The sequence below is a fragment of the Peromyscus californicus genome, unplaced genomic scaffold (assembly GCF_007827085.1).
Source record: "Peromyscus californicus insignis strain IS unplaced genomic scaffold, ASM782708v3 Scaffold_12__1_contigs__length_115047231, whole genome shotgun sequence".
In the NCBI taxonomy this organism is placed as follows: Eukaryota; Metazoa; Chordata; class Mammalia; order Rodentia; family Cricetidae; genus Peromyscus; species Peromyscus californicus.
In genome coordinates, this window is record NW_026294413.1 from 46030961 (window position 1) to 46050761 (window position 19801).

Here is a 19801-nt window from a genome sequence, read left to right on the forward strand (position 1 = left end):
TCTTTTCCCTGATTTTGTTTGCCCTGACCTAAAAACACTTTTGCACAATCTTCTCAATTAAGTTCTTTTATAACATAAAAAATTTTCCTTTTTTTTTTCTGCCCCTATAATAATATTAGAATACTACTGAGGGGTGTGTGTGTGTGTGTATGATTGATTTTTATTTCTGTATGTGACTGTTTTGTCTGAGTGACTGTGGAGGTCAGATTCCCTGGAACTAGAGTTACAGCCTCCAAACATCGGTGCTGGGAATTGAACTTGGATCCTCAGGCAGAGCAATAAACAGTCTCAACCACTAAACCATCTCTGAAGCCCTGATATTCCTGTTCTTATTCATTCTGCCTAAATAGTTAAGGAGGAAGCAAATGAACATTTAATGAATGTCTGCTCTGCACCAGGCACTGTGATAGTGTTTTCTCCTTGTAAAATTACCCTGTGGAGTTTCATGTTATTTTTCTTTATTTTACACATAAGAAAGTTGAGACTTGAAGAGGTTAATTAAGTCTCTCAAGGTTACTCTGATAGTAAGTGGTAGGCCTGGGGTAGGAACCCAGTCCTTTTTGCTGTAGAACACTGCCATTCCATCATTTAGATAAAGGAAATGGATGAAGTTCAGTTCCAAGAAATGATTTGTGGCCTTGGCTTTTGTGATAATTTTCAGGGTCTTCAGATGAAGCTAGATATTTTTATAAATTCCTAAGCTTCAAAGCAGATTGGTTTGAGTTCCCCTTAACTCAGAGGAAGGGATGGATAATATATAATGAAAATTGTCAGCTGTGAATACGGTCTGTCTGAGATTGTTGCCTTACAGTAAAGTAGGTGCTGGGAAGGGAGTAGAGTAGTTTCTGGAAAGGAGATAAATTCAAATTCCCAAGTAAGAAGAAATAAGAGCCGGGCGGTGGTGGCGCACGCCTTTAATCCCAGCACTCGGGAGGCAGAGCCAGGCGGATCTCTGTGAATTCGAGGCCAGCCTGGGCTACCAAGTGAGTTCCAGGAAAGGCGCAAAGCTACACAGAGAAACCCTGTCTCGAAAAACCAAAAATAAATAAATAAATAAATAAATAAAAATAAAAATAAAAGAAGAAATAAGAAAAGCTGTAAAATGCCATAGGTAAGATATTTAAAATATTTGATTCTTATGATGAAATTACCTTCAAGACATGGAGTTCACTTTGCAATCTCCTGCATCAAGAGATTATTCATTGGGCTGCTTTCCTGGCTTTTCAGACTTGAGCTGTTGGTTAAAATGTACGTCTTTCGCTGGGCATGGTGATGCACACCTTTGATCCCAGCACTCGGAGGCAGAGACAGGCAAATCTCTAAGTTCAAAGCCAGTCAGTTCCAGGACAGCCAGGGAACCACAGAAAGACCCTGTCTTGGGGGAAAAAATGAAATGTATGTCTTTCATTACTAAGAGTTTCTGTGCTAGCACTATGACACATTGCCACATGGTGCCAGCTAAAACATTTCAAAGGACTAGTACTGCTACTTCTAAGTACATCAAAGTGTCGATGCCGTCTTTACTATAGGGTATTGCAATGCACTTTGGGTAAAGGGAGAAGGAAGATAGCATTATAGAGAATAAAGTGTTTGGGACATCACAGACAAGTGCTAGTCTCTAGTTGTAGTTTAGCTAAGTAGAAGATACCATACTCTAGGTTGTCTGTAAAAATGACCCAGTGATGAGTTGTTTAAGACATTTTATAAGGGTTTTGTGAATGGGCATTAGAGTCAGATAGGGGTGTTTGATTGTGAGTTCACCTTGGCAAGTAGTGATTATCATCCATTGGGTATACTTTTCCTTTTAAGGAACACTGGGGTACGGATGCAGATCTGCAATTATACTAGCTGAGCTCTAATTCTAGTGCAGACACAGCTGCAGTTCGCAAGGCATTCGACTTTTCTGGTCTCAGTGGCTTTCTTGGAATGTGGCTTTTGGCTAGGTTTGCTTTTTCTTACAGCTCTAGATTCTGTGACACACAGCCTATGAAGGCCATTGAAAATGAAACAGAAACTTTTTTTTCCATAAAATGACTTTTCTGTACCAAAAATTCTGCATATATTTCTTATACCTTTAGAAATAAATAGAAATGAATAACTTCCCCCAAAAGACAACAGATAAACTTATTATTGTGATAAGTTTATAGTTGAGTGTTATGGAGATGGAGTGTTATGGGGGAGGCGGCAGGAGAAGGCTGATTTGAAGGTTGGTGTATTAGTAACCTTTTTTGCTTGTTTCTGTTTCTGTTTTGTTTGTCTCACTGTGTATGTAGTGTTTGGCTGGCCTGGGACTCATGTAGACAGGCTGGTCTCAACCTCAGAGATCTGGCCGCCTTGTCCTTGAGAGTGATTGGATTAAAGGTTGTGGGTCATCATGCCTGGCTGTATTAGTGTTTGCGTTAGTAATAGAATTATGATCGAAACAACTCAGGGGGGAAGAGTTCCTGTTGGCTGATGATTTCTCAGGGGTCAGCCCTGGTCACTTGGTCCTGTGGGACTGGACAGAGCATGTTAGTGGCAGGAACACGTGGATGGAGAGATGTTTCACTTGTTGGGCCACAGGGAAGGAGAGATCAAGACAGGATGTGGGTATGGATAGTATACCCCATGGACCCACTCCCAGTGACCTTTTCCTTCAGCTAGGCCTCACTTCCAAAGTTCCCCCAATCTCCCTTTTAAATTAGTGCCACAAGCTAAGGGACCAATATACAGAACACAAGCCTGTCAGGAACGTTTCAGATTTAAACCACAGCAGGAGCAAAAGAATTTGGAACTTGGATCATAAATAGTTCAGATCTATTAGTTCAGGAAGACACTGGACAAAAAGCAATAATAATAATAATAATAATAGAAGTCAATGTAATAATAAAATGACAAAAGGAATTGGTTGGGTGAAAAGGGCCTCTTTCTTCAAATTATAATGACGTAAGATGACAGCAAGGTGAGAATAAAATCCAAATCAGAATTTAGGTTTAACAACATAATCTTCGTTCTCTCCCTGTCCCAACCTTGACCCCACTATCCTTCATTTTTGTTTCTACTTTTCTGAGAAGGGCTCTGACTTAGAAGCAAAACACTCAGATGCCTAACCACCTGTCCCTCATCTGTGTCTCCATGTAGGTAATTACTCTTATTGAGCTCGTACTGTATACTGAGAATAAGAGAGTGAACAAAGCCTGTTTCCTATTCTCCGGAGCCTCCTGGTGTGCTGAAGACAGGTTTTCCAGTGTGGTCTGTGATCTAACAGAGTTAACAGCGAGGAGGAGTTAGGAAGCTGGGGCTCTATCAATAGGGGAGAACTGGGCAATGGCATTGACGTCTTTAATGTTTGGGTGCTTATAGACAAAGTCCTTGGCTCCAGAGAGTCCCAAGTGACCAGACTCAGTCACCCACCCTGTAAAGACAGACCAGGAGTAATAAAAGCGGAAGAGGAGCCTTCTCCAGTGGTCTCACTAGGAGTCACAGATCTGTAATTTGTCTTCAGATTATGTACAGCAGTCTCAGGGTTATATAGCAACAGAAAGGCAAGGATTGGGCTTTTCCAGGCCACCATTTGTTTGTGGTTTATGTGATCATTATCTTAGGCTATTACTCCAGGATGGGTCATGGAAAGGTCTATTTCCAACCCAGGTCTCTGCTGTTTATGGTGTACTTTGGTCCTTTGCCTTAAGATGTTAATAAGGCCTACTGTTCCTGGGATCTCAGTAGAGCTCAGAAAAAAAGGGTGGTTTTGTTAGCTGGTCAGAATCCTTTAGGTTTATGTCAGGGAGAGACATAAACCAATTTCAGCGTGGGAGAGGGATCTAGGGGATCTTTTTCTTCCATGTCCCTTTGTTTTCCTTGTCATTTTATCCTGCACAGTGTGACGGTGGATGCTCAGCTCTCTTGTTAAACACCTGCAGATTTAGAGGAAGAGAGGAAGACACCCCCCCCACACACACACACACAGTGTTGTGGGCCTCTGCACACATCACAAGGGAGATGGTTAGAAATCTTTTTTTTTTTTTAAAGATTTATTTGTTTATTATGTATACAGACGAGGGCGCCAGATCTCATTACAGATGGTTGTGAGCCACCATGTGGGTGCTGGGAATTGAACTCAGGACCTCTGGAAGAGCAGTCGGTGCTCTTAACCTCTGAGCCATCTCTCCAGCCTCTAGAAATCTTTTTTTAAAGCTCCTCAGATTTACTACTTCCTGGCAACAAGTTAAAGAATTTGAAAGCTTTAAAAATCTTAGAAAAATATTATTGTATATACTTAATGATTGAGCTTGCATTATATACCATGACACACTGATATAATAGCAGGAGATAACAAAAAGGATTACAACCGTGTGTTCTTGGAAATGACCCAGAACAATTTTTATGTATTCTGTGACATAATCTAAGAATTGGAAGTGTCAGGTACGTAGACTTGAGACCCGTTAGCAATTAGTAGTACCTTTCCTTGATTGTCCTAAGAAACATGCTTGGCTCAAAGATCTAGGAAGCACTACAGGGAATTAGACACATTTATAGGGAAGAAGAGTAAAAGAAAACTATTGTGTTTTGGTAGACATATCTTTTGTTTTGAGGGAATTTATAACATTTAAGAGATCTTTTTATTTATCTGTATCTCCAGGCCTAGCCTGGTGCCTGGTATGTAACTGATAGCAAGATTAAATATTTAAAGATGGATTTAATTGTGCCCAAGAGATGTATCAAAAGTAAGCCTGAAAGAGGACATAACTTGGTGTAGAACACTACCGAGCATGTGTGAGGCTCAGGGCTTAAACACCAGAAGTCTGTATTAGTTAGGTTCTTTGGAGAAACAGAACAAAGTAGTATGTGTATTTAGTTTAAGAAATTGGCGTGTATTTTGTGACTTGCAAGTCTAAAATTTATAGGACAGGACCCAGGCAGGAAACTTTAAGATAGGAGTTCAATTTTTGTTTGTTCTTTGTTTTTATGTTCTTCTGCCAGGGGTTGAACCCTAGACCTTGGTGAAAACTCAGTAGTAGGCCAACTCCTTACTGCTGAGCTGTACCTACAGCCTGGAGCTGCCTCCAGCCCTGCCTTGCCACCTCAGACCTGATTTTTCTTCAGGGAAACCTTCAACTTTGTTTTGAATGGCTTTCAGTTGACTGGTTGAGGCCTTCATAGATTATCAGATAGTCCTTAACTGACAAGAAGTGTTGACCAAATCTACAGAACACCTCCACAACAGTTCCAAGTGTTAGAGTCTAGCCAGGTCAACCCTGTGTATTTGGGTTAAGGAAGAACCTGAAGCAGATTTGCGGCGTGGTTGGCAAACCTACCACAGCTCGTGTCTTTCTAAGGCTTCCAGGACTGGTTTGTTACTAGAGCAAGATTTTCCACTACATACATTTATCCACATTATAGTTTAATGTGAGCAAAGAGCTTTTTATGTTACTAGGAGAAAGTGCAGGCAAGACTCACAACATTATTTTGAATAAAGCCAAAGTAGTATTTAAAAGATTATTCCCAAGAAATCATTATGTAGAAGAGCTTTGAGTTTGGAGAAATTTCATTCATTACACTGAGGAGTGGAATACAACTCACTTAGGGGGAGCCTAAGGGTTGTTTCCTGTGTTTGACTTTTGATTTTTGTTACATTGTTTTGCCCCCCCCCCCCACTTATTCATTAGTATTATTGTAGAATTCAAAACTTGCCTTTGATTTAAAAGAAATTAAGTGGCTTAAAAGCAGATCATAGAACTGGGCCCTAGCTTTTCCTCTCCTCGAGATGGAGGGGAGGGGGGGCGCATGCGCGCACTGTGGAAGTGAAACCGTATTGCCAAAGGCTGAGTAGGTTAATGTGGATTAGCCAGTTTAGACTTGAAATTGATGCAGCTTGAATCTTTCAGGTGAGATAGTTGTAAATGTTCTCTTCCAAATGTCATTTTACGGTCCGACGTTTTGTGTGTGTCAATATAAACACTCTCCCCTCTTTTTTAGTTTTGGGATGGTAGGGATGGAACCCAGGGCTACCATAGTAACACAGGCTACTCTGCTTCCTGCCCCTGAGCTGCACTCAGCACAGGCCCCTCTTTCCTTCCTTCCTGAGGAGCACTCCTGTAACTTACTGGGGAGCACTCCTATAATTTCCGACTCTCCCCAAATCTTGCTGCTGTGTCAGCAGCCTTTGTGAGTCCCTCTCCACGTTTTCCCGTTTACTTGATGTTGAAATTCAGAGGGCTTTCTTTGTGGAAATTGAACCAAATAATAAGACAGTATAAAACACTGAGTTCAGCAAAAGTGATTTGCTTGCGATTAACCCTTGAGAGTTGCGTCCCTGCCAGATAACAAAGAACGGTTTTGCTTAATCCTGTTCATTCTTCTTTTCCCTCCCTCTCAACCAAGTGTTAATGAATTCCTGTACAATGTTGTCTTATTTATTCATCCTGGTTTTTGCAAGTAAGCCCAAAGAGAGCTCATCAGATTTCCTACTGGAAAGCTCTTAATCTGACCCCTCAGCGAAATGCATTTCATTTTTGTAGTTGTTCAAGACAGCAACTTTGACATTCTAGATTTTTCTCTCATAGACTACATACAGTACCAGAAAATCTTTTTACCTTCAAAATACAGAAATCTAGAAGTTTACCATTTTCATCACTAATCACCCATTATTTTTTCTTGGATTATTTGAAAATACTAATTCATTTCTGTGCCTCTGTTTTTGACCCTGTTAGCTTTTGTTGTTGTTTTTTCAGCATGACAACTAGAGATCCTTAGAATTCTCTGAGACTGTCAGGCCTCTGTTGGAAACAGTGGTGGCTCTGTCACTCACAGCAAAGCTGAAGTCCTGATGGTCCCTGTGAGGCCCTCCATGGGGTGTCCAGCCTGTGGGCTATGTGCAGCCTGGCCCAACACAAAATTATAAACTTACTTCAATTGTAAGGTTTGGGGGTTTTGTTTTTGTTTTTGTTGTTTGTTGTTTTGTAACTTGATTACATGGTGCTTGAATGTGAACTTTGCTAACACTATCATGTCACAATGTCAAAAGGTTGGAACATGTGCATGACACTTGACCTCTCTAACTTGACTCATTCGTTTGTCCTGTGCCTGCTGGTTGGCCTGTTTGCTCCTCACCAGTCCCTGCCTCCTTCAGCAGGAGGATCTCTGAGTTCAAGGCCAGTCTACAGAGCAAGTTCCAGGACAGCTGGGACTACACATAGAGAAACCCTGTCTCGAAAAACCAAAGGAAAAAAGAAAAGAAAGAAAATTAGCCAATAAAGCAAGCAGCATATAGAAAGCAAGCAGCCTATATAATCTCAGAAAATGTATTTGATGTAATTATCATTGTCATTAAGGTGATTTACTTTCATAGACTGGTGTGCACAACTATAAATGATGTTTTCCCTCTGCAGGGAAGGAGGCTGATAGCTGTAGGACTTGGTGTTGCAGCTGTTGCCTTTGCAGGTACGTTGTTCTGGTGTTTAGACATAAGGCATTCCCACTTGCCCACCAATAACAGTTACTTAGCAGTGATCAGTTAAGCAAAATATAGATAAGAAATTTCTTATAGTAAAGAAAATAATTGGTCAGTGAGCTAAGACAGCTGGCTGCATAATGGTTGATGTTCTTGCCATGCTCTTTCCAGTTTTATTTATAGTGCCCAATGGTAAGAAATTTATAGCATGGGCTGATAAGATGGCTCAGTAGCTAAAGCACTTGCTACGGAAGCCTGAAGATCCAAGTTCAGACAGCCCAAACACATGCAGAGGTGTGACACAGTAGCTCATGTAATCCCGGTGCACAGTGGAAGGCTGAGACGAGAGGAACCCTGGAAAGTCCTGGACCAGCTAGCTTGGCGTGTACAACAGTTAACAATAGGAGACTCTATCTCGAACCTGGTCAAAACTGAGGCCCAACGTCCTAGTTATCCTCTGACTGTGTTGTGCCCACTGTGGTACACAATAAATAAAGAGAGCCTGCTGGAGAGATGGCTCAGCAGTTCAGAGCACTTGATGTTCTTCCAGAGGACCAGAGTTCAGTTCCTAGCACCCACATCAGGCATTTCACAGCTGCCTCTAACGCCACCTCCAGATGAGTCAACTCTTTGTTTGGCTTTTGCGGACACCTGCCCACAAATACACATGCATACACCTAAATAAATAATAAAGTAAATCTTAAAAAGACACACATGCACACACACACACACACACACACACACACACACACACACACACACACACACAAAAGCCTGGACGGGATAAGTAGATGGCAGATGACAACTTTAGGGAGTCAGTTCTCTTTCCACCACAGAGGTTCCCAGGATGGAAGTCAGGCTTGAACAACAAGTACTTTTACTTGAAATTGTGAAAATGTAAATTCGAATCACTGTTTTAATACTTTGAATTCCAATAGTAATTGTAGTTGGTAAAATATCAACTTGAAAATAATTTCCAAACTCTTTTGAGGTACCTTGGAGATAGGAGTGATGCAAAGTTTTATTGATGAGAAATCACTGGAATCTGGCAATTTCTAAATGAGAGTAACCCTTTAAACAACCAAAAAATAAATAAATAAATAAAATAAGATTTTAGAGAAAATAAAGACTGGAAGTAAGAAAAACAGATAATGAAATCTTTAAGAGCTTCACATGTGGTTGCTTTCTTGCTCTGCGGATTACTCTACTAAATGCAGTCCTGTATCATGTGTCTGAGGTGTTTGTTTTCTATGTATTTCAGTGTGATTATCATTGTAAATGGCAATATAATTACTCATATAGTATCATAAGTGACTATTATAAACAGTGTCTTGTTTTAGTCACTTTATTGTGGAAAGAGTATTAAGGTGTTACTGTATTCTGTAACATTGTATAAGTGTACAATATACATATAAACATTGAAAATTTCTGATTTTATTATCATGAACTAAAACTTGGTACATATGTGTTGGCTATGATAATATTAAAATCAAAGTCTATTTAGTAAATTAGAAGTTTGAAAAATTGGTCTTTTTAATAAAATTTGAAATAGCATTTATATCAATAAATGATGTATGATAAGCACTTTAAAAGTAATGATGGACATTGATTATGAGAAATATATTAGTATTTGTTCTATTTACTGTTTAGGTCGCTATGCATTTCAAATCTGGAAACCTCTAGAACAAGTAATCACAGAAACAGCAAAGAAGATTTCATCACCCGTAAGTTAAGTGGGGCTGTAATTAGAAAGCACTTTTAATGGTTGTTTGTTGTACTTGAAAGCAACTCAGAGCATGTCTTAGGCTTCCCACCTAGAAGTCAGGAAGAAGTAGAAGTTCACCTTCTCACATCATTTATGAGTCTGTCTAGTCTATGGATTTAGTTTAAGTTTCTTAGTCGAATGATTTTTATGCATAAACTTCTATTTCTGGTTTTGACAATTGCTAGGTAACTTACTGTTTGTTTTCTTGTTTTGAAGCAGGGTATAGGCAGACTTTTCTTTACCACCATCCATGCCCCAAATAACCATACTGAGACTTAATATTAATTATAAATACTCAGTCAACAGCTTAGGCTTGTTTTTAACTAGCTCTTATAACTTAAATTAACCCATCTCTATAAATCTATGTGCTGCCTTGAGGCTTGTTTATCTCATGTGCATTCTTCCCATGTTGCTCGCCCTGAGTCTCATGGTGTCTCCTCATGATGCCTCATACTACACTCTTCCTCCCAGTGTTTTCTCTGCTCCAAAAAACCTGCCTAGGCATTGGCCAGTCAGCTCTTAATAACCAATGAAAGTAATACATTCATATTGAACAAAAGGATTATTCCACAGCACTTCCCCCTTTTTGTCTAATTGAAAAGGAAGATTTTAACTTTAACATAGTAAAATTATATACAACAATTATCAAGTAAGAATTACAGTTACCATATCCAGTCCATTTGTATTTGGCAAATTTAGAGAAAATATTCTATTATGTCTTATTTGTTAGTCTAAAGTTTTATACCTAATTTACCTTTTATTATAACTAAGGAAAACTTAGTTATAATAAAAGTCTAATTATTTAGTCTTTAACTCCATCAAAGACCCCAGAAGGGTGTAATTTTTCCAAGGACAGGGACATCTGGCTACCTGGACGGTCACTCAAAGTTCTTCTGTAATGTTGGGGCATCCAGCTTTGGCCTACAGGCCTAGTATATCTGACAGACATTTTTGAGAAGCAGGAAATTTTGAAGGACTGTCTTGCCTTGTCTTGGAAAAGTTTGGCAGATGCTTTTTTTTTTTTTTTCTTTCTCATTCTAATGGTCTGGTTTGAATAGAATAGTATACTGTCAGCAGTTGAGGCAAGGGCAGTTGTTGTTTTTGTTGTTTTATTTTTTTCCCAAGTGGCTAGCTTTTGCCATAAAGAAAGCAAACTCCATACGGAGGTTCTTTGATGCCCATCATCTGCTTTTGAAGTAAATTGGTGCTGTCAGGAGCAGATGTGTCTGTCATGAAAAACCTCAGGTTATTAAACATATTAAATGCTGTATTCTGTAGGTCCTTGAAATGTTTGAAGACCATCAATCTATCGAAATATATCTGCTTAACCTTGAAAACATACTTAATATGACTACAAGTTTGATTATTGTAGATGACTATTAACTTGTATTTCTTAATTATACATTTTTAAATGAATTGCAGAAGTACAATACCCCAAACAAGAGTAGAAACATACATATAGTATAGCAAAAATAACTTTAAATTTGTATTACTAAACCAAAATCTATACCAATGTAAAATATTTTGAGATTATAGTTGGGTTTTTTGGGTTAAAGTAGATTCAATAATCTACACTCATCCTATCATTCCTGTATCATATCCCCCTTTTTTCTTTAGAAAGAGATCTTTGAATTTAATTCTTTTGTTTAGTTTTTTTTTTCTGACTATGACCAATCACAGTTTGTAACCAACTCCCCTAAATAATGACAAACATTCATAATCCATTGAATAACCAAAACTCACCCATACCCCATCTCTTGGGAATCTGGGCATTGCTTTCTAGACTACTTCCTGTTGTTTGTGGGCATTGATATCTTTGGGTTACCTTGAGAAAATCAGGATAATTGTTAAGTCTTGACTGGAGTAGTTTGTAAGGTTGGATCATCTCAGCCAGCAGACTTGAAACTGTTCTGGATGCAGAACTCTGAGGAAACTGCAACATAGGTTCTCTGAGATGTTGGATCATCTGAACCATCCATTTTTATTAGTGCCTGGTTTCTTTGTTCTGAAAATATATAAACTTTTAAAGGAAACATATATGTCTATATTAATACAAGCATAGATTGTTGACATGGGACCTGTGAGAGACCCCTCAGGGTGTTTCCAGCTTGCAAAGGCAAGGGATCACTTTGTCCCTTGTTGACCTACATTCCTTAGTCCAGTGTCTGCCTTTGCCACACCTTCTGCATAATCAAGAAGGGAGGGGCATTCTGTTAGGATTATTTCTTGAAAAAACATTGTTTCTAGGAACGCTCTGTTTACAGTCCTTTTTTCAGTGAACTTTTTTACCGAAATTGAAACATTTGACATTATTATTTTTCTTCAAACTCTGTAAATCACCTCTCCTCATCATGATGAAAATCAATATTGATTGCATCTCGGATTCATTCCTCCAAGGGTGCTGATCTTGCCTTTAATGGCCTAATTACCCTTTTGCATTGGGCATTAGCATTTTCAAAAGCCAGAGATTCAATTATTATTTGTCTAGCTTCTGAATTGGGTATCATTCTCTTTTCTGCTGAAGTCAATCTTGGTACGAAATCAGTAAAGGTTTCTTTTGGGCCCTGTGTTACTTTAGTAAATGACTCAGTTTTCTTTCCTACTTCTTCAATTCTGTCCCAAGCATTCAAAGCTGCTGTGTGCCATTAAGCCAGGGTGTGGTTATCATATAAAGATTGTCTTTGTGTGTCATCATAATTGCCCTCTCCAAGAAGTTGATCTTGGGACATTTCCATACCTCTAACCTTGCTTCGTTTTTTAATGGTCTTAGCCTCATCCTTCTACCAGGTCAGTCATTGTAATTGGGGACCAGCCTCTAAGACTGATGTAACCAAATCTCTCCAGTCTTGAGGGATAATTCTATTACAAGCTGACCATGAGTTTAACACATGCTTCACAAACGGGGGTGCATGTTTACTTGGAAGCGTGTGGCTGCGGGACTGGGTGGGACACAGGAAAACTTCCATCTACAGATTGTGTTTTGTACACAAGTTAGCCAAAAATGATTTTTTTGTTGTTGTTGTTTCATGACTGAGCAGGTAAAATATATATTATGTGTCTTGTAGTTTTTCTAGGTTTATTTCTTTATGTCTGTAGCCAGGATTTTCAGGGGATCTTCCCTGATCAAACCTGGTCCATATCAACCTGAAATGAATACACAGCCTCTCATTTCCTATGGAAATAAAAGCATAACATCTTCCCCAAAGTAACATATTTTTTAATTTCCATTTTGAAGTCAAGACATTTTAAAAAATATATTTGTTGATTTAATCCAGCAGTTTTCATAATCCATTGTGTCTTAGCAGCTGTCGTTCCTTCATTAGCAACCAGGAAATGCAAAGACAACACAATAACATACAGGATCCAGACTCTCTGTGTGTTTCCCATCTTTATGTGGTATTGCTTTTTTTTTTTTTTCACTCCTTTTTAAAGGACTTGACATTATTATTTTTAAACGTTTTTTTTTTTTTAAATTTTATCTATGACTGTATATACCTTTTCTCTCTCCCAAGCCTATGTATATTTTTAAACACACTGACCCATTTAGAGGTATTTTTTCTTCTGGATCTGTTTTTACTGAGCACTTGTATTGTTTTTTGATTGCATGAGACAAATCTTAAACTGCTGTGTCAGCTAATGGCACTGTCCAACTTAGTGTATGACAGTAAAGCTTGGTGGTTGGTAGATAGCTTTATCCCGCAGGCAGCTGCCAGGAGATGCGTCTCTATACTGTGTTTGGCTCTTGTTTTGTGTGTTTAGAACCTTTTTTAAGCTTTCTTTGGTTTTATGTGGTTGTAGGTGCTGGATGTTTGGCACCAGCAGGGTCTTGTGTATCCCAGGCTGGCCTGAGCCCTTTGCTCTTCCTGCTCCATCTATCGAGTGGTTATAGACATGCACCACCATACCTAGCCTCTTTGGGTTTTTGTTTTATGAGATAGCATCTCACTATTTAGCCAATGTTGACTTTGAACTCTCTTGGTCCTCCAGCCCCATATAGCAAGTATCAAGTTACCACATCTGTCTTATTTTTCCCTTTTAACTACTTATTATTTACTCATTAACCATTTAGTGAGTGCCCACCATTTACCAATCCCTGTACTGGGAAATGAAAACAACAATTGAGTAAAACAGACAAAGCCTCTGCCTTACTAGAGCTTATGCACAGTGTATTTCAGCTTGAAATTTGAAGCTCGTTCCTTATATCACTGCACCTGACCATCTCAAACATAACTTTGCAAAACTCCACCCAAAATCTTATAGGACTATATGTTGTGGAATATTATTTTAAGATGAGTTATATTCATTTATGCTGTGGAATATTTGTTTAATGATGCAAAGATGTGTTGCATTCTTTTATGTTGCATTTGTTTAGCTCTGTAAAGCTGTGTTACTTTGTGTGCCTAAAACACCTGATGATCTACTAAAGAGCTGAATGGCCAATAGCAAGGCAAGAGAGGGATAGGCAGGGCTGGCAGGCAGGGAGAATAAATAGAATGAGAAGAGAGGAAGGAGTGAGAAAAGAAGAAGTGAGGAGAAGGAGAGGAGGATGCCAGGGGCCAGCCACACAGCCACACCCAGACATAGAGTAAGAAGTAAAAAAAGGTATATAGAACAGAGAAAGGTAAAAGCCCAGAGGCAAAAGGTAGACAGGATAATTTAAGTTAAATGCTGGCTAGAAACAAGCCAAGCTAATGCTGGGTGTTGTAGAATATTATTTTAAGGTGTGGTACTTGCATTTGTTTGACTCTGTGAAGCTGTGTTACTGTGCCTGTCTAAAACACCTGATGGTCTAATAAAGAGCTGAACAGCCAATGACAAGGCAGGAGAGAGGATAGGCAGGGCTGGCAGGCAGAGAGAATATATAGAAGGAGAACTCTGAGAGGAGAGAAGAGGGAGCAAGAGCAGGAGGAGGATGCCAGGGGCCAGCCACCCAGCTACACAACCAGCAGTGGAGTAAGAGAGTAAGGTTACAGAAGTAAGAGAAAGGGAAAAGCCCAGAGGCAAGAGGTAGACAGGACAATTTAAGTTCAGGAAAGCTGGCAAGAAATAAGCCAAGCTAAGGCCAGACATTTATAATTAAGAATGAGCCTCTGTGTGTGATTTATTTGGGAGCTGGGTGGCAGGCCCCCCAAAAAGAGTAAAAGCAAACAACAGCCGGGCATTCATAAGTAAGAATAAGTCTCCATGTATTTATTTGGGAGCTGGGTGGCGGGCTCAAAGAGTAAATAAACCACCTACAGCTATTCATTCATTCAGCATAATTCTAGATATTTTTTATTTTTATAAACTTAAGAGAAGTGCAGAATGAATGAAAATGAGAATAAAACAGCTACTGTGTGTCTGTGTGTGTGTGTGTGTGTGTGTGTGTGTATTGGGAGCTGGAGATATGGCTCAGCAGTTACGAGCATTGGCTGCTCTTCCAGAGGACTTGGATATAGTTCCCAGCACCCACATGGCAGCTCACAACTGTTTGTGGCTCCAGTTCCAGGGGATCCAACACCCTCACATAGACACAACAACAATGCATAGAAAAAAATTAATGAATAAAAATAAATAAATCATTTTTTAAAAGTTACAGTGTGAATTGCAGTTTTGATCACTGTAGTGTAAGCATTGCCTTTTGGAAACTAGGAGCAGATCTGGACTCGATCAGCTTGGTTTGTTAGCAAAGACGTTACAGGCCTGTGGATTTAGTTAATGACAGTCCTTCAAAGGAAGACATAGTGAAAGTAATTCAGCCCGTATTCAAAAGAACTGCAAGAGATTCTTGTACAATCTGAGAATGCATGCCTGTGATTAAGGAGTATAGGTGTGTTTTCTGCTTCCCATTTATATTTGATTTGGCTAACATATTCATAGGTAGATATTCAGCATTTGTTCAGTTAGTATTCATTGTGTACCTGCTACATGGCAGATATTGTAGGCAGTGAAATATATTCATAGACCAAGGATACTTCTCTCTAGGAGTTTATGTTTTACATTTTAGTGCAGATAAACAATTTAAAACATGAAAGTATATCATTCCTAAAATTATCAAGTATCATTAAGAAATCCAAACCAGTGTAAGAAACAAGAATACTGTAAGAGAAGGACCTTCATCTCATCTAGGCCAGGCAAAGCCTTTTAGGAGATGTGGACAGGGACCATATAAGCATCTGAAGGAAGTGTTCTGAGCGGTAGGAGCACTGAGAGGTCCCAAGGTGGGGTGAGCACAGCAGCAAGGATAATTCCAGTGGTGTCTGAAGAGAAACCAGCTCGGGCCTGGTCTCTTAGGGCCCATAGACCATGACAGACCTCTCATTCTTTTCTGAGTACAGAAGATTTTGAACAGGGGAAAGGTCAAGACGTGCATTTTTTTAGGTTATCATTTGTCCTGCCAGCCGCTTAGAGTATAGACAAGAGTGAGCCAGAGCAAAAGCTCTGGAGGTAGTTGAGAGGGAATGGTGATGGATGGTAGAGACGTGAGAGGAGTGGTCCTAATGGAAACTGTGACAGGGCTCATTGAGTGCATGTTGTCTTCGTCTTTCCTGTATGTCACTCGTAACTGGAAACACGTTTAGAAAGAATTACCATGCTTCTGTTGTGGTGATCCTCTGTAGCTATATGTATATCATAAAGAGAAAACCGTCAGCTTTCTGGAGCACTGTACTGAGAAAAAGGCGTTGAGGATATTTTCACCATTGCACTGCTCAGTAGAGGCCTACAGCAGGGCGGCTGGTAATGGGCATGTTGCAAGACTTTTCTTAGGCGGGGGAAGTGATTGATGTGCCACCCTTTTCCTTGTGATGTTTTTTTTTTTTTTTTAATAAATCTAGCTTTTTTCTTTTTAAAACAAAATGTGATTATAGTTTGTAGGGAAATAGTTTAGAATATCTTAATCATCGTCATCTTCAAGAATAATTCTTTACATACTAACCAGTCCAGAGAAACTGAAACATGAAGTATGTGCATAGCTTCTCTTCACATTGACGAGTCCCAGCTGCCTCATAAATACAGTGTTACAGGATTCGGGAAGTACTCATTTTTGAACCAAGTTGGGTTACTAAAAGAATAGGATGTACAATTGTATTCCACTAACTATCTCATTCACAGGCTTTCTGTTTATTGTTTGGTATACTCTACTTTATTCAAGTTTTACTGTCCTGTTCTTTTCTTTTCTTTTTTTAATTTTTGTACTGTCTTGTTCTTAAATCCCATTTCTCATAGTCTTATATTTAAAACTTATTATATAGGAATGCTGGCTGGAGTGAGAGTTCATCCGTGTGCTTGGATGTTGAATGTTTTCACTGTTTTTCTGCTAACAAGATTTGTGTTGCCCACACAATTATTAATTGTTAATTATTGATTGTGACTCTTTTCTGCTTGAAATCTAGTGGTCCCTGCTTAACAGAAGTCTCTGCTGGGATGCAACCTCACTTCCTGCCCACCTCTTCCCCACCCCCCTCGTTTCCATTGTTTGGTTTGGGGTTTCAGTTTGTTTGTTTGTTTCTTTAATTATTGATATCTTACTATTTCACCAGGATTCTTAATGAACTGTAACTTACTTGGAGATTCTCTTTTATTCTTTCATACTGTTATGTTTTTCTTTGATTATTTCTTCCCTCTGTTAATTCTCTTTTCTAGGGTGTGTATTAGAAGATGCTGACATCTGAGTTTGTCCTTTAGTGTCTAGCTGTTCGTTCTCAGTTTTGTTCCTGACTTTCTTCTACGTTCTGCAGTTCTTCCGCAGTTTAAAATCACCAGGCTGGTGGTCAGCTGTGGCCATTCTTTAAAACAGTTCATCTGGGCCGGGCGGTGGTGGTGCACGCCTTTAATCCCAGCACTCGGGAGGCAGAGCCAGGCGGATCTCTGTGAGTTCGAGGCCAGCCTGGGCTACCAAGTGAGTTCCAGGAAAGGCGCAAAGCTGCTCAGAGAAACCCTGTCTCGAAAAACCAACAACAAAAAGAAGAAAAAAAAAAAAAAAAGAAAAAAAAAAACAGTTCATCTGAATTTTATACAATGGAAATGTTTTACATTTTATTTTATTTTTAATTATGTATATGTGTGTGGGTTTGTCCACATATGGGTGCAGGTTCCTGAGGAGTGCAAAAAAGGGTGTTGGATTCCCTAGGACTGGATATGGGCAGGTGTGAGCAGCTTGACATCGATCCTCTGCCAGAGCAGTATGTTCCTAACTACTGGCCATTTCTTCGGCCCTTGCAAGGGAAGATTGTACTTTCTGAGAAGTCATTTTTATTTCTTCTTCATGTTGTAATGTATTTGTTTGTTTGTTTTCTTAGTCAGAGGGGAAGTCACATGCTCTGGACCATAGGCTCTGATTTAGATGAGTATAGGGAGGGCCCTCTTTGCTATAAACCTCAATACTTAAAAAAGAAATGGCCTGTGAATTTAATGTTTTCTTCTTGGTTTCCTGGGGAGAATTTATTCTTTCCTAGTGGTTTTGTTTTTCCTGATATTGGGGTTGCTGTGATAGTTTTTCAGTATATTCAGTCTTTCATGTTTTTCAATATCAGTATTTGTTTAAAGTTTTTAGCTTACTACTGATTTCTTATTTTCAGAGTCTGTTATAGCTTTCTCTTATTGGAAATATTTACTTCTTCATTTCTAAGGCACTTTGGGAGACAAAAGACCGTTGTGATGCAGTCTGTTATTTTGAACTAGTGCCTTTTGTTTGCTGTTTAAAATGTATAAATGAGTACTGATTGGTTCAGCAAATGACTAATTACTCCTAATTTAAGGATTGAGAGAGTCCTGAGTCATTTATTTTCTTCAAGGCTTTTAATTTTCTATTTATAAATTTGTCTTTACTTGACGTCATCCTTTTGTGGCTCTGTAACTCAGCTAGGAAGTTTATTTCTTCACCTGACACTGTGAATGATAACCAGTCTCACCTAGTGGAGGATTGTTCATGTTACCGACTGAAATAGCTAGTGAATGAACACTTGCTTTATTTGAGTTAGTTTAGCCCTCCTTCGATAACATGACACCATCATTTAATACTAATTTTAGAAAGAAATTAATGTGACTCCTGTTGTTGCTCGTGTGTGCTTCTTGGACAGAATAGTATTTGTACATTCTAGGGTGTTTTCAGTAGACAGCATCATCTCTCCACCCTCAATGACATAATTATTACTTGTAGTAATATCATTGTCTTAGTTAGGGTTTCTGTTGCTGTGAAGAGACACCATGACCACAGCAACTCTTTTAAAGGAAAACATTTAATTGTGGTGGCTTACAGTTCAGAGGTTCAGTCCTTTATCATCATGGTAGGACATGGTAGCATGGAGACAGACATATACTGGAGAAGGAGCCGAGAGTCTACATCTTTCAGGCAACAGGACTGTCTCACTGGGTGTGGCTTGAGCATATATGAGACCTTAAAGCCCACCTGCACAGTGACACACTTTCTCCAACAAGACCACACCTCCTAATAGTGCCACTCCTTTTGGGGGCCATTTTCTTTCAAACCACCACAATCATGTTTATGGATCTGGACATTTCCTTTGGATCGCAGCATTTTCAGAGAACGAACTACAGCATCTTATCTCTTTATATTCCAAACAATTTGGTCTTGATATATTTTATCAAGCCTCAAATACCCTTTCAGTTATTATTTAGTATTAGAGGAGGGAGATACCAAGTTATAATTTTGTGCCTGCTCATAATGTAAATAGTAATTTAAAGATAATAGATTAGATTAGTGTATTGTACAAATATTCCTTTTTAAGATTGTCTTTCTTGGTTTTAGAAGGCAGGATTTTCTTGGAAGAAATGTGCCTGTATTTTAGTGTTGAGCAATACAATTTCTATTGAGCTTCCATTTTCTGTTGTCTGTTTTTGTGTGCTGTCCCAGGTGTTAAGCTCCTTTCTGCAAAATGATCTTCCTTTAGAAGGTGTGATGGTTTCTGTGCAAAGGTTTACTTACTTGTAATAAAGGCAGTGTTGCAGGATAGGATGCTGGGTTCTGAGGAGACTTTTCTGTGGCCCCATTTCCACTTGGTAGGAAATAAAAATAGCATAGACACTAGTGTTTCTTTTTAAGCGTAGTGACTTGTGACCATAGAGGGAGTGACAGTTTGGGGAACATCAGTTTATCTTATGCTGAGTTAGAGTCTTCGAGCTCTCTAAAGTAGATGAAGAGTCATAGGAATACCTTTTTTGTAAAGAAAAAGTGTATCAACCTGAAGCATGAATTAAGACCGAAATAAGAACCAATGTACTGCTGTAGAAATGACTGCCATAAACAACTCAAATAACCAGCTTTCATTTGAGGATACGGTTTGCACCTAGGAAAGATTTTGGTCTGCTGAGAGAGCCTTTAAGACCATCTGGCCTTCCTCTACTAAGTATCCAGTTTTTCTCCAGCTTTGGCTTGAGATTTACTTCTGTCTTCTGTAACAGTCTCTGTGTGTGTTTGTTTTTGTAGTGGGTTAGAATGACATGACACTGGAAATAGAGCGTATTACTCCTCGTGGCCCTGTTAGAGCAGTGAATCGTTGTCTGGTAAAAGACAACCCTTACCATGGCTTACTTCCGGCAGATCACCACCATGGAGGGGAAACTGCGTCTGTGCTAAGCACGTAGCACTGGTTCCTCTTGCCATC

General features: G+C 39.2%; 1 protein-coding gene across 1 annotated transcript in view; it reads left to right on the forward strand.

Annotated features, from left to right (window-relative positions):
- Dnajc15 (DnaJ heat shock protein family (Hsp40) member C15) overlaps positions 1–19801 on the forward strand; it is a 53763-nt gene that overhangs the window by 5531 nt on the left and 28431 nt on the right. The window contains exons 2-3 of the mRNA XM_052732685.1: positions 7371–7422; positions 9083–9156. Of these exons, the coding sequence (XP_052588645.1) occupies positions 7371–7422; positions 9083–9156 (126 nt within the window). The remainder of the gene's footprint in view (positions 1–7370; positions 7423–9082; positions 9157–19801) is intronic.